This window comes from Lepisma saccharinum, chromosome 26, assembly GCF_977018435.1.
Source record: "Lepisma saccharinum chromosome 26, izLepSacc3.1, whole genome shotgun sequence".
NCBI classification, from domain to species: domain Eukaryota; kingdom Metazoa; phylum Arthropoda; class Insecta; order Zygentoma; family Lepismatidae; genus Lepisma; species Lepisma saccharinum.
This window is the reverse complement of record NC_139254.1, coordinates 54,352,152-54,365,521: the sequence shown is the minus strand read 5'-3', so window position 1 is coordinate 54,365,521 and position 13,370 is coordinate 54,352,152. Positions and strand designations below refer to the sequence as shown.

The 13,370-nt window shown below is 40.8% G+C and overlaps 1 protein-coding gene across 1 annotated transcript in view; it reads left to right on the top strand.

Moving 5' to 3' along the window:
- The window catches only part of LOC145979322 (juvenile hormone esterase-like), a 68,809-nt gene that overhangs the window by 32,524 nt on the left and 22,915 nt on the right, over positions 1-13,370 (top strand). Inside the window, exons 4-6 of the mRNA XM_083112171.1 lie at positions 814-999; positions 3,204-3,394; positions 9,068-9,242. Coding sequence (XP_082968297.1) covers positions 814-999; positions 3,204-3,394; positions 9,068-9,242 — 552 coding nt within the window. The remainder of the gene's footprint in view (positions 1-813; positions 1,000-3,203; positions 3,395-9,067; positions 9,243-13,370) is intronic.

Here is a 13,370-nt window from a genome sequence, read left to right as displayed (position 1 = left end):
TTTATACCTGAGTGTTTAGTCTCCTACCCAAATTTATTGCATCATATTTAAATAACATAAAAATAAATTATTTGATTGTTTGATTTGCTGTTTTAAGTCCACTTTGTGCACAGTAAGGCTAATCTGGACTGAACGTACAGTTTAAAGTGGGATCCGAACCACTATGTGCCTCCACCGTGTATCGAACTCGGAACCCCTTGATTACAAGGCGACGACGCTACCAAGAAATTATTCGATTATACATTCATTGAACAAGATAAAATTTTAAAGTTGAGATTTCATACCTTTCTATCGTCATAATTTTTTGCAAAACACAAAATTACTTTCCAATTGTTCATCCATTAGTGGATTACGTAAAGGTTTGGTAGTTATGGAACAATTAAACATTGCTATCTTACATGAAAATTTCCATCACAAGAAAATATCGAAACACATACTTTACACTTGCGATTTGATTTAGTTTAAATGTGCAAAGGCATTACAACCTAAGTGCAAAACAATAAAATAAAATTAAATAAATAAATAAAACTTCTCTGAAAGAATATCTCATTTCTTTGGTCATTCCTTGAGGTGGAATTATCTGGATATCTCACCTAATCAATCTCTTACAGCTCTGAAGTGCAAACTCATTTACGTTATCTGCTAACCAAAGAGATACATTTCTATCCATTGTTTTTAAAAAAGTTAACTGAAAGTGAATATCTGGGGAGAGGTAAAGGTACTCTACTTTCATGGAGGTACTTTAGGGAACATAATATGCTTACCGACTCCCAATGTGTCTGGATTTATGTAATACTTTTCTGCTGATTCCAGGATACCTCTCCCTGCAAACGGACGAAATCCCTGGTAATGCGGGGTTCCTGGATCAGCTGAAGGCGATGCAGTGGGTCCAGAGCCACATCCAGGTCTTCAGTGGGGACCCCAACCGGGTTACCCTCGTGGGTCAGAGTGCTGGGGCAATAAGCGTAAATTGCCACATGATCAGTCCTTTGTCAAGAGGTAAGGCATTACAACACTTATAATTACTATGAAGTACAGTATCTGAAACTTTGTTGGATTAAGATTTAATTTAGAGAGGAGCTAAGTTGAAGGGCGTATCCAGAAAGATGCAAGGGGTGCACTTGCTTCTTTCATAGAAAACGAGTGGCGAAAATTTTCATTTGTCTCATTGCGCTTTTTACGTTGGACAGGAAAATAAATGTCATTGCCTTTCAAATAATAGGGACTATTCAAATGACATCAGTAAGAACTTTCTTTTAATGTAGGTGACCATACACAAGGGAATCGTTATAAATCAGAATAAAAATATCCAGGAGACGTCTAATGGATGTCTTCTGGATATCGTGTCATTCTTAAGAATGAAGGGATCTGAACCAGTCAATTGTGCAATTAATTGCTGAGTGAGGTAAGTTACTCATCATTCATCCTCTGATGAGAGTACTCGTCATTGGCATGACGAGTTAACGCTTGGCAATGCGAAAGGTACACAATAAAATTAAGGAACTAAGCTGCAGAAAAGACAATGGTCACTCGTTGGGTTTTGTAAACCTTTGAACCTGAATCATGGCTGGGTGTTAGGATAATTACCTGTCTATCTGATGAATTTAGGCTGAATAGAATATACGAAGTCCTCTGTTGGCTTCTCAATTCGTCGACCAGAGCGTCGTCTCACTTCTGCCCTACTCCTCTCCTAACCTCTTGTCCCTTCTCACCTTGCAACAAAAGTCAGTCCCCTCTCAGCTTGTCTCACCTCTATATCACTAGGCCATCGAGCTCTTCCTCTATGCCGAATCGTGTTTTTTAATTGCCACCATGCAAACCGCTGACTCTATAACCAGAAGAAACTACCTGTTTCCTGGATGCTCAGGAGGTTTGCATGGCACAACACAGTGCATTGTAAACATGCCTCAGAGGCTGAGACAACTGAGAAAAACAAGTGAATGCCCTGGTCAACGTGAAGCATTCAGAGAGACTTTATAAAATAAACATATAATCTTAGGGATTGATACGATATTCGTGCCGAAATTCTGGATATCCATATGATGTCCCGGAATGTCCAGTAGATATCCATAGGACGTCCCCTGGATATCCATATGTCCGTCCAGGGAACATCCATAGATATATCCAGGAAGGATGTGTTTTGGACATTTCATTGATGACTTTTGGACATGGGTTCACGTGATAGGGACATTATATCGATATTTTAATTTCATTGTGCATAAGGACATATTTCAGACTAAAATTGTATCTAATCTGGACATTATGCTGATATTTCTCGCACATACTTTGGATCAGAAAGGAACATTCCTGGACTGGATGTACACAAATTGAAGATCTCGGGTACGTATATGCTTATAACAAGTACTTCACTCTCTCTACTTATCACCCTCAGTCACCATTCACTCTCTCTCCTCTCTCTCTCTCTCTCTCTCTCTGTCTCTCTCTGACACACACACACACATTGATGCACACAAATTCAAACAGAGGCATCTACATAGCCGAAAAATGCTCTCGCGTATCAATGATAAGCAGCGTACGCAGAGCTTATTCTTCACTACCACGGCTAAACAAGTTAACGTCTCAATGCAAACTCGCACCTGTTGTTGTGTTCGAGACTCAAAGAAAGCCTCGTGGCAAAGAAAGTTTCAGCTGGCCTGGGGCGCATGCGTGACTCCCTGAAAAGACAATGGGCCTACGGATGATGAAATTCCTTTGGGAGATACTTTTAAGTTACATTTTCATAAGGTTTAGCTTGGTGCAGGAGCAAAAGTGGCAAAAAGTGGGGGGCAACTGCCCCTCTCGCCCCCGATCGCCACCACTGCCTGTAGCTGATGAAGGGATGGCAGCGTTGCTAGCCAAATGTGATTCAGTTTCCTCCGATGAAGATTTTCGTTAACTTTTAGCTATATATTTAATCTCATCCGCAAGGTTCTCCCACACTCACCCTCACGCCAAGCCCTCGCTCTCATCCTCACAACTGTTTCATGTGGTGAGGATGATGTGAGCCCTCACAAGGGTCACTCTCAGGATAGGAAACACCTCTGGAGAAGACAATAGAATTCCCAACCATCATTCCCTTCAATAACTGGAAGATATCAACGTTGATCACAGCACATCGCAACAGGATTTTGCCATCTTAGCTATCCCCATATTTCTCTCCTACCAATTCTACTTCCTGTGTTCTTTTTTATTTTCCTTGACAGGTCTTTTCCATCAAGCAATAATGATGAGTGGCTCCATTCTTTCCGAATTACAAGTGAACAGAAACCCCGTGAATACGGCCATGGAGGTCGCAGGAATACTTAATTGTTCTCTCGACAACCTGACGTCAGTTGCTGCCTGCTTCCGGTCAACGCCGGCTGAAGATCTCGTCATGGCTGCCAACCAGTATGAGGTATGATAGGCATAAACTACAGAAAGGACCTACGGAAGCATTTCATTTAATATTTTTGCCATGTAAATGCAAAATGCTTCCAAAAATCTTATACACTTTCCACGGAAGCATTTCATGTAACATTTCGGTTAGATATTGTCATTACAATGTGTACAGTACAAAAGGCACGTCGAGTTACACCTTATATGGTGTGTGCACGGTGTTTACAATTGAAATAACTAAAATATACGTGTTCTGCATACGTTATAAAGTATGTATTTAAGCAGTGCCATTGCATTGTACCTAAAACCTCTTTATATAAAACGTTATACCTCTCGGTTGAATAGTTATCGACTTGAAAAAATTTGAAGTGATGCATTGTTTACATCTCACTCGGCCGCCATTACATCCACACCCATGACCTAGAGCTTGCTTCTGATTGGTCATGCTTCTTCTTTATTTTATGGCTCACACCGCGTTTGCAGTTTCTAGCCAAAGTTCCTGAGTTCAGGTTCTCTTGTTGAATATCATTCACTTTCTTCGAAACACTAATGACTTCCTGATCTTATGGTATAACAGTTTTGTGAGGTTATCAATTTAAATTGTAGTGTGAATCATCGTGGTTGTTTAAATAGTAAACCTATGTTTTCTAGAGAAACTATAAAGAATCCAAATAACTGCAGTGCGAGGTTCAGATATTAGTGTAGATAAGGATGTCGGAAATTGTATATCATTTTGTTATGCTACGAAAAATGCTAGGGAAGTAAGAACCGATCCTATCCTTGAGAAATGCCATGAAATATGCCATGACATCTGAAATGCCATAAGATTTTTTACTTTACACGGCAACATTTTGGTCTTGGCATAAATGTTAAGAAGAATGCCAAGGAAAGTGCTTTTATCTAAAGCGGGCCTAACAGAAGAAGCGATTGGGTGCCAGAACTGGGGTGGGGTGGGGGTTGGAGGCAGGGACAGTTCGTTGTGAGTGTTCCTTGATAATATCATCACTCATCCTTACCGTCGCGCTAAGCCAAAAGTGGCAGAAAAGCAAAGTAAAATAAATCAAATCAATCAATTGAAATGCTAGTGTCTGATAAGTTCATTTTTAGTGCATCATACGAAAAAGCAGCAGATGAAATTACCCTCTTATGCACTGTTTTGTGTGTATGTTTTGATGTACCAAAAGTGCTTCATTAACAAATAAGTTTTACATTGTTTTACTGATTTGGTTTATTTTACCTCGCATTTTCCGCACTTTTTGCTAATCGCGAAGATCATAATGATTTTTTTAATGATTTGCTTTATTTTACTTCGCTTTTGTGCCACTTTTGGCTAATTAGGAATATGAGTGATGATATGCTGAAGTTGATGAATGGACACTCAGAAACATCCATGCCCAAGCCGGGATTCGAACCCGGGACCCCTGATGTCATAGCCAGATGTGCTAACCACTACGCCATGGGGGCTGGCTTGAAGATCATAATGAGACAATGACACTCATAAAGAACACTCATGGACAGGCCGGGATTCGAACCCAGGGCCACACTTTGATGTGTTAGTTGAGTCAACATATACCAGTGCTAATTGACACATTTTTTGTTCTGTGTGTAATGTTATTACTAGCGCTAGTATTTTTGTGTTTCGATACGGTGAAGATTTAACTAAAAAATAGAAATGTATGTTATGAAAAACTATTTTATGCTTATTTTAGAGCATTTGTATGTATATTTGACTATTTCCTACTTGATAGACCATATTATAACCGCTTTCGCTCTTTCAAAATAAAAAGGAATTTTCTTTTATAATTAGCTTTTTCAAAGTGCATTAAATCTGCCCCACTTGTGTCAGCCGTCTCTCATTTCTTTTTCTTAAGACTTTGTAGACTGACAATAGCTAACATTTATGTTTGAAAATTTGCAGAAAATATACTTTCAATAAGATAAACAGAGACTTTCAAATTTCATACTTTTTACTGGTTTCTCTTTTGTTTTATTTTAACCTTACATAGTAGATTACCCAGTGAAGAAAACACAGTTTATTAATTAGAAATTTTATTAACGCTTCTAACGTTGGAAGCGGCCCCGGCGCCTACCCAGCGTCGAATAACATGGGTACCTGGGGGAAACCCTGGGGGGTAAAGGCGGTCAGGGGGCGTGGTGCTGATCACATCAGCCCCACTCACGACCGGATCAAGAAAGTGTGGGGCGTTACCCCCACACCCCCTATACGCCTTCATGGCGTGGTGCTAAGCACAAGGGAACACTTTACTTTACCTTTTTTATTAATGTTAGGGCATATTCCTGCAAAATTTCAGGTCACAAATGCATATTTCATTTTTCATGTTTTGATGATGTTTAGGTGATAAATCTCCCAGCCATGGTTATTACACATTTTGTTATGTTGTGCCCGCACAACAATTGTGCAACGTGTGCCCTGATTCCTGTGGGTAAAAATCAGGGCGTTAGATCCACATTTTATTTTTATTTGACTCTTAAAGGGTGCCATGAGTGGCGGGCGCACCACTTGTTTTCAAGCCAAATTCTTCAATTTTCTCTCAAATTATAATAAAGCATGAACGCCACATTTTCAATAATCTGCTTCCCTTATTAATTAGCGATGGGCATGTGCAAAGTGTATTATGTAGTGTGTAAGATTTAGTAGGGTTACACCTCAGCAGTGGCGGCCATTAGGAGGGCAGATTCCCCCCCACACATACACATTCTGCCTGGCACTCTGGCCTCTTAATGCTAGCCCTTGTCTACCAAGAGAACGTACACTGTCATTGCCCTGTCGCCCCTCCCAGTTTTGGGATCCAATCGTTGCTACTGCACCTTGGGTTCCATAATATAATTTATATCTGCCATGACGAATAATATTACTTCTTGCCCTACATCCATAGAAAGGAGTAGTATTTATCTAACATGTTACATGCTTATAATAATAAAAAAAACCTAGGCGGCGAAAATATCGAACGTCAAGCGAGACAACGTAATCAGAAAATATAAAAAATAAATAATTATTAATTAATTTACGTAAAGTGGATAACTATAACGTGGAGAAAGAAATTATCCTTGACTGCGTAAAAGATATTGTTTTTGATTCGTTGCTAAGAAAGAGTTGTTTTATTGCACAGAGCCTAATAGAAAATCGATTGACTTAGTCTTCCATGCTTCCTTATTAATAATACCGAGGGAGTATGTCGCGATGCTGAAGGGAGTGCGGAGAGTAGATGAAGGAGTGCTCGAGCACCCACTTGTCTCGATTTTCAAAAGACCGCTTGGCTCCCAGTATAGCTTACGCTGTAATATGGCCGAAAACTGATTTCGAACAAAAAGAGTTGTGACTCTATCAAATTTAATATGTTTTTGAGTATTTTTATTTAAACTTCCAAAAATGGTGTTAAAACAGTAGACTGAAGTTGGAGACAGGCTTCCGCGTAAACCACTAGCGTACGCAGTATATATATATATATATATATATATATATATATATATATGTATAGAGCTGGAATTGTAAAAGTGGATACACTTTTAGGTGGTGGGGTACACTATAAAATATTCGCAATTATCATTTCTATCTTTCGTTTTAAAAGTTGTTCAAATACAAAAATGGAAATGGAGGGATCATTATTTTACATTGGGGTTACATTGTTTTCCCCAGAGTTCTTCTTTCATTTGAAAATTATAATTTTCTCATAATTTCGGAAAGAGGTTTAGAGCTACAGCAACATCAGCTCCCCCCCTGCGTATGCCAGTGGTGCAAGTCGCCTGTTTCTAGCTCTCGTAGATCCGACGCTCTGGACTGCCAATGCGCTACCGGCAAAAAATCCATTATGGCAACCGAATTTCCAACATGGCAGCATGTTCCTGAGCTGCGATTCTTTGATACTTTTCGTATGACCTTCAAGGTGATCCATAGTACACAATCACCAATTTTTAACTTATTTGATTTCTTCTGTCTTCGATCAAATCTTGTTCCCATGTTTAATAAACACTGAAAATGCTGACCAAGGTAGAACTGTATTGTAAAATACAGAAGCAAAGATATTTTTTTAAAAACTTTGAATCTTTGTCTGAAGATGGGTCTCTTACAGGGTAGAATCGTTACGTCTATAGTGTATTATTTTACAATATATTTCCGCCTTGGTCAGCATTTTGAGTGTTTTATCAAATACTGAATATTGTCCCTGGTCTATCGTATCACGCCAAAGGCGTCAATCGAAGCCGGGACATCTGGCGTCGTAGCGCGCTGTGCTAATCAAAACACCATTCTTTCTAGAAAACTACTCACCCATCTGAAACATAGCTGCCCCTTCTCATACCTTCAAGATTGACAGTGATCTCAGCTTTTCCTTCTCCATTGTTCGATATAGAACCATCTCTGAGAAATCTACCCAAAAAAGAACTTTTGAAAACTTACATATCAATGTCCCAGAATCTCGCAGATACAATGGGATATCAAATTAGTATACACGATCATAAATGGAAAGTTGAAACTTAGCATTCCACTCGACGAACTTTCCCTCAAAGTTCCTGGACATGAACACGTAACAAGGAAACTTTCCACATTGCAACTCCCAGGCTCTCGCTCGTTCAATGTCAGCGGCGTGATTCGAACCCGGGACCCTGGATCATAGCTCGATAGTCAAATCACTTCGCCAAGGGGTTCTTCTGAAGCGCTGGAAGTAACTTGTTATAAGCATATTACACTGGATCTTTAAACTCCGCTGACACGGAAATAGACAGGGAATCTTATGAAATAAAGTAAAGTAAAGTCAGCTTTATGCAAGAAGTACGGTTAACGACAGGATGGAACTGGCTTAACGGCTTTAACGATCGGAAATTTGAATCCCCTTTAAATAGATTGCGATAACCGATATCAGCACAGTTGTAGTTCGAAAGTTATGGAGTAAACAGTGGTTGTCTCCAAGTTATAGATTGAACATCTGTTCTACACTAGAGTTAGAAGTGGGGAGTTGCGCTCCCCAAAGACGTGAAGGCGTATAGGAGGTGTGGGGGTAACACCCCACACTTTCTTGATCCGGTCGTGAATGGGGGTAATGTGATCAGCATCACGCCCCTGATCGCCTTTACCCCCCAGGGTTTCCCCCAGGTACCCATGTCATTTGACGCTGCGTGGGCGCCGCTACGCTACGTCCAACGTTAGAAAAGTTCCCGGATTTGAACCGGCCGGGGATCGAACCCGGGACCTTTAGCATGGTAGTCAGATGCGTTACCGACTGAGCCACCGCGGCCAGTACATAGAAGTGTTAAATATTGAATGTCGTTCGTGTTCTCCTTATTTCACAGGGGCGAGTCCCCTTGCACATAAAAGGTAAAAGGTACCTCTCGTAGAGGCGAGTTGCAGCCTCGATTCGATCCCGAAAACCCAGTGTGGGGGTTTTATACTGCAGGGTCTCCCCGATGGAGCAGCAGTAGTAGTGTCATCGCCTTGTAATCTACGGGTCCCGGGTTCGACACCCGGAGGAAGCACATAGCGGTTTGCATCCCACTTTAAACTGTAGGTCCAGTCCCAATTAGCCTAACTGTGCATAAAGTGGACTTTAAGCATCAAATCAATGAATGAATCGAGATTGTAAATTTTGCGTAACATTATATTTCATTTGTTTTGTGTGTATTTACTCTTTGGAACTCGAAATCTGATATCGATGCAAATGAATTTTCAATTTTTCAGCAATCATATCTGCATTCAGGGAAGGAAGTACTATCATCGAGTGCAGTAATCCAAACAGCGGGTGACGTCAGATTCTTTCAGGAAGATCCAATAGAGCTATACCAATTAGGGAATTACTACAAGGTCCCTCTTTTGGCGGGATCAACTAAACATGAAGCACTTTCCTCTTTTCTAAGTGAGTATTGCATATACAGGGTATCCCTAATAAAACTATACCCATAGTAGCCCAAATGAAAATGGTGCCGACCTGTGACTTCGGAGTGAGGGTGGTCATTTTGGTATAGTTATATTTGTGCCACCCTGTGAAATCTTCCAGCGGATAACTAAATATATTGGGGCCGAAAAATGTATTAGCTGTTTTGTTTTTGAACGTGATAAACCGGAAAAATTAAAATGGTAAAGTGGTGGTAAGCAACATTGTCCAGACAAAAATGTCAGAAAATTTATTATGTTGCAGTTCCCGCCAAAACTGCGTTTTTTCTTGTGCACCTACAAGCCTACATGTCATTTATTTGGAAATTAATATTTCACGTTTATTATTTTTTGTTTACTTTTATTATGAAACAATTACGCATCATCCAGTTTAAATTTCCTTTTCTCGGATAGGGGGGCGGAAGGATGGCCTTCGTGCTTCAGCGTGTCAAAATACAGGTACATGTGAGAAAGTGATGGCTCGAATGTTGTGTAAATTTGGATCATGGAGACGTTTTCGCGTTGGATACGCCTGTTCTTAGAATACCACAAGAGATTTCTACACATCAATAAAATGGTAGTAACGCTTTAATTATGGAGAGGCTGTCGATACAGTGTACCTAATTTAATAATATAATAATAATCCGTGGTTAGCCTATCTCCCTACTGCCAGTCTCCCTCGCACAATCCTACCTAGAAGTGTGGAGATCTTCAACCGATAATGGGGCACGTCGAACACCCAGCCGTTACAGGAGATTTCCGAGACCGAGTTGCGCTACTCACTCGTGGCTCCCCAATTGCACGATGGTGGGTTGCCACCGGACCTATACACAGGCCGAGAACCCGGAGACTGAACCCAGGCGGACTCGAGCTCATGCCGTCCCGCAGTCAGAGCCCAAAGCACAGCGCCTTAGATCCCACGGCCACGGAGGAGGACACTGTACCTAATTTACTATTTGATAATCTACGCTGCGTCACGAATATAGGCACTTCACACACGCATTAGAAAAAGGAGAACTCCACATATTTTAAAAATAACCCGTGGCGCATCAGCCCGTGGGAGCCAGAGCGGTGGGGGATCATTCAACCAGTTATGGATGACGCGTGGTCAGCACGACGAACCCCCAGTGTTCTTGTAGGTTTCAGTGATTGGTTTACGCTACTAATTCGTAGCTCCTCGCGATGCTGGTTGGCCACCGGTCCCATACACAGGCCGAAATCTCAGGAGAGAAGTTGGTACGCTTCCCCCAGGAGACTCGAACCTGCGCGCGTCCCGTAGCAGGAGCCAAAAGCCTTGTTTCCACCCCCTTGTTTCATATCTTCATGATTCACATTTTCCAAAACATCCGTGCCCACACTTTTTCATGTGTACCAGCTTTTCGACATCCCACTTGAAAATAAATTACATAAGCTAAGAGATAAAATCCGATACAACCAATTTTTAGGTGCGCGAGAAAAAGCGCTTACAGGAAAAAACCTGTTGGTCTTCGGAGCTGGTTCATAGATAAATATCATTTTTTGAGTCTAATGTACGAGCGGCTAGGGACAGCCTTAGCAACTTGGAAGATACATGGTGCACATAAAGGCCGGCAACACTTTCAAAAAATTATTGTAAAGAAACTATTAATATTCCCAAGTGACAGGGCACATTAGTTGGACGAGCAAAGTCGTAAGTTTCTTTCTGTATTGCAGTTGTTCCCTGTGGTTCTATTTCTCGCCACTAGATCGTGGCAAATTCAAGATGGCGCTTTCTGGAGCTAAAGGAAATGTATGCTACATTTTGATAAAACAAAGAGTGCTACAGGAACGTCCAACGGAAATTTAGAAGAAAATACAGGAAGAAAGCACTAAACAGGAAGACACGGAAATTTGATATAACCGGATACTTGTGTGCAAAGGAGGGAAGTGCTCCTCCAAGCGTGAGTGAACGAGTGAGGGAAGCGTTCACAAGGACCTCTTCATTTGCATGAAGCCATTGGTATGTGTGGAGTGCGCTTTTTCGAAAGAAAGAAAAATGTATGAAACCTTATCGGCTGCAGTTAGTGCAAAAGGTTTAGTCCCAAGACAAAGAAAGGCAATAACAGTTTGGTTCTGAATTGCAGCTGAGAGAAGATGAATTCATAGATTTGTTATTCTTCAGTGATGAAGCAAGATTAGATTGCCTTTCTTCTTGGTGCTTCTTTCCTGTATTTTCCCCTAAGTTTCCGTTGGACGTTCCTGTAGCACTCTTTGTTTTATAAAAATGCACCACACAAAAATTTTTCGGCTCCAGAAAGCACCATCTTTATTTTATTTTTTCAAATATGGAAGATATAATGATTAAATACCAAATATTTGCTCACTCGCTCTCTCTCTCGCTCGTCTAAGTAGTGTTTTATTTAAATAAATAAAAAAACGGGTAAGCTAAACGGTCATAAATACGAATGTATTTATTTGGGCCAAAGAACGCGCGTTCTTATTGTTGTTGGTTTGGTTTATTTTACTTCGATTTTTTGCCACATTTGGTTATCGCGAAGATGAAGATGATTGATGATTGATGATGTGATGAAATTGATGAAGGAACTTCACAAAGAACACCCATGCCCAGGCCAGGATTCGAATCCGTGAAGAACGCGCATTCCTGTTCGATGTGCTGTACTCTGCAGTCCTGCAGTGAAAAATGAAATAATTTGGAATGAATTATGTATCCCAGAGCTCAAAGAGCCAAATAAATAGTATTGATTGATTGATTTGGTGTTTTAATTCCGCTTTATGCACAGTAAGGCTAATCCGGACTGGACCTACAGTTTAAAGTACGGATCCGAACTGCTATATGCCTCCACTGGGTATCGAACCCGAGACATCTTCATTACAAGGTGACGATGCTACCACTGCGCCATCGGGGAGGCCCTGAATATTATTGAAGAAAGTACACAAAGTGTCTATTATTACCAGTTCATCCGCCTTTTACTATGTTCAATGTTTGCCACCTTCCATCACTTTTTCTAGCTGTATAGATTAAATTGCCATAGTAAGTAGCTAATGAGCTTTTGGAAGTGATGAGGGACATTCATAAATAGAGAGCTCTTGACTCCTGATTTCGTAGTGCCTTGCAAATGCACTGGAAGGAAATAATTTGTATTTTTGTTATTTAGCGTTGCTCTTTCATCACCTAATCTTTGCTATGATGATGAACGTTGATTAAATTAAACGGGTGAATAGTGGTTACAAGAAACACTGATGCACAGGCCAGGATTCGAGCCTGGATCTTTCAGTAACGAGATCTTGCGATTGTGAAATTAGGGAAATCAAGAAATAAACATTATTTCAAAAAACACGAATCATATGCAAAGATTGTGTTTAAAAAATCCATTTGAAAAATACAACAGCAGAAAAGTGCAGTTTGCTTTTCCGATACAACCGTATCCGATTAGTTAGAGCTTTCCTCCCGTTTCTTTTGTTTGGCCAACCTCCCTGGGGAAGTGGTTATCATAGCGCACTACGACACCAGGGGTCCTGGTTTCAAACCCCGACCTGGGTATGCGTGTTCTTTGTGAGTATCCCTTCATCAATGTCATCATACCATCGCCCATCCTCTACCCCGAGATTAACCAAATGTGGCAAAAAGGCTACGCCAAACAACAAAAATCAAATCGTTGATTGATTGCTTGATATGCTTTATTCTATTTCACTTGTCTGCCACTTTTGGGTAATCGCGAAGATGATACGATAAAATTGATGAAGGGACACACACAAAGAACACCAATGCCCGGGCCGGGATTCGAACCCGTATGTCTATCTTCGTAGTCAAATCAAATCGTCTTTGTTGTCATCTGTAATAGGTTCGGTTCCTAATGGGGACCCCAAAGTGTGTGAGAGCTACTTAAGAATACGTATTGGATCCGGTTTCAGAAAAATGCGCGATGGGATTCGATGCGTTGTCTACGCGATACCCCCCTCTCTCCTCGCACTTTTTTCTTTATTTTTTAAAAAAAGGCTCTTGGTTGGCATTAGGTCTCAAAGGACCCTTGTTTTCCTAGCTGCATAGACACCGAAGCGGTAGCAACCACTCCCCTCCCCTTCTCCTCGTTTCCTGCCAAGAAACAAGTGTCCCTCGGAGATATCACTGGAC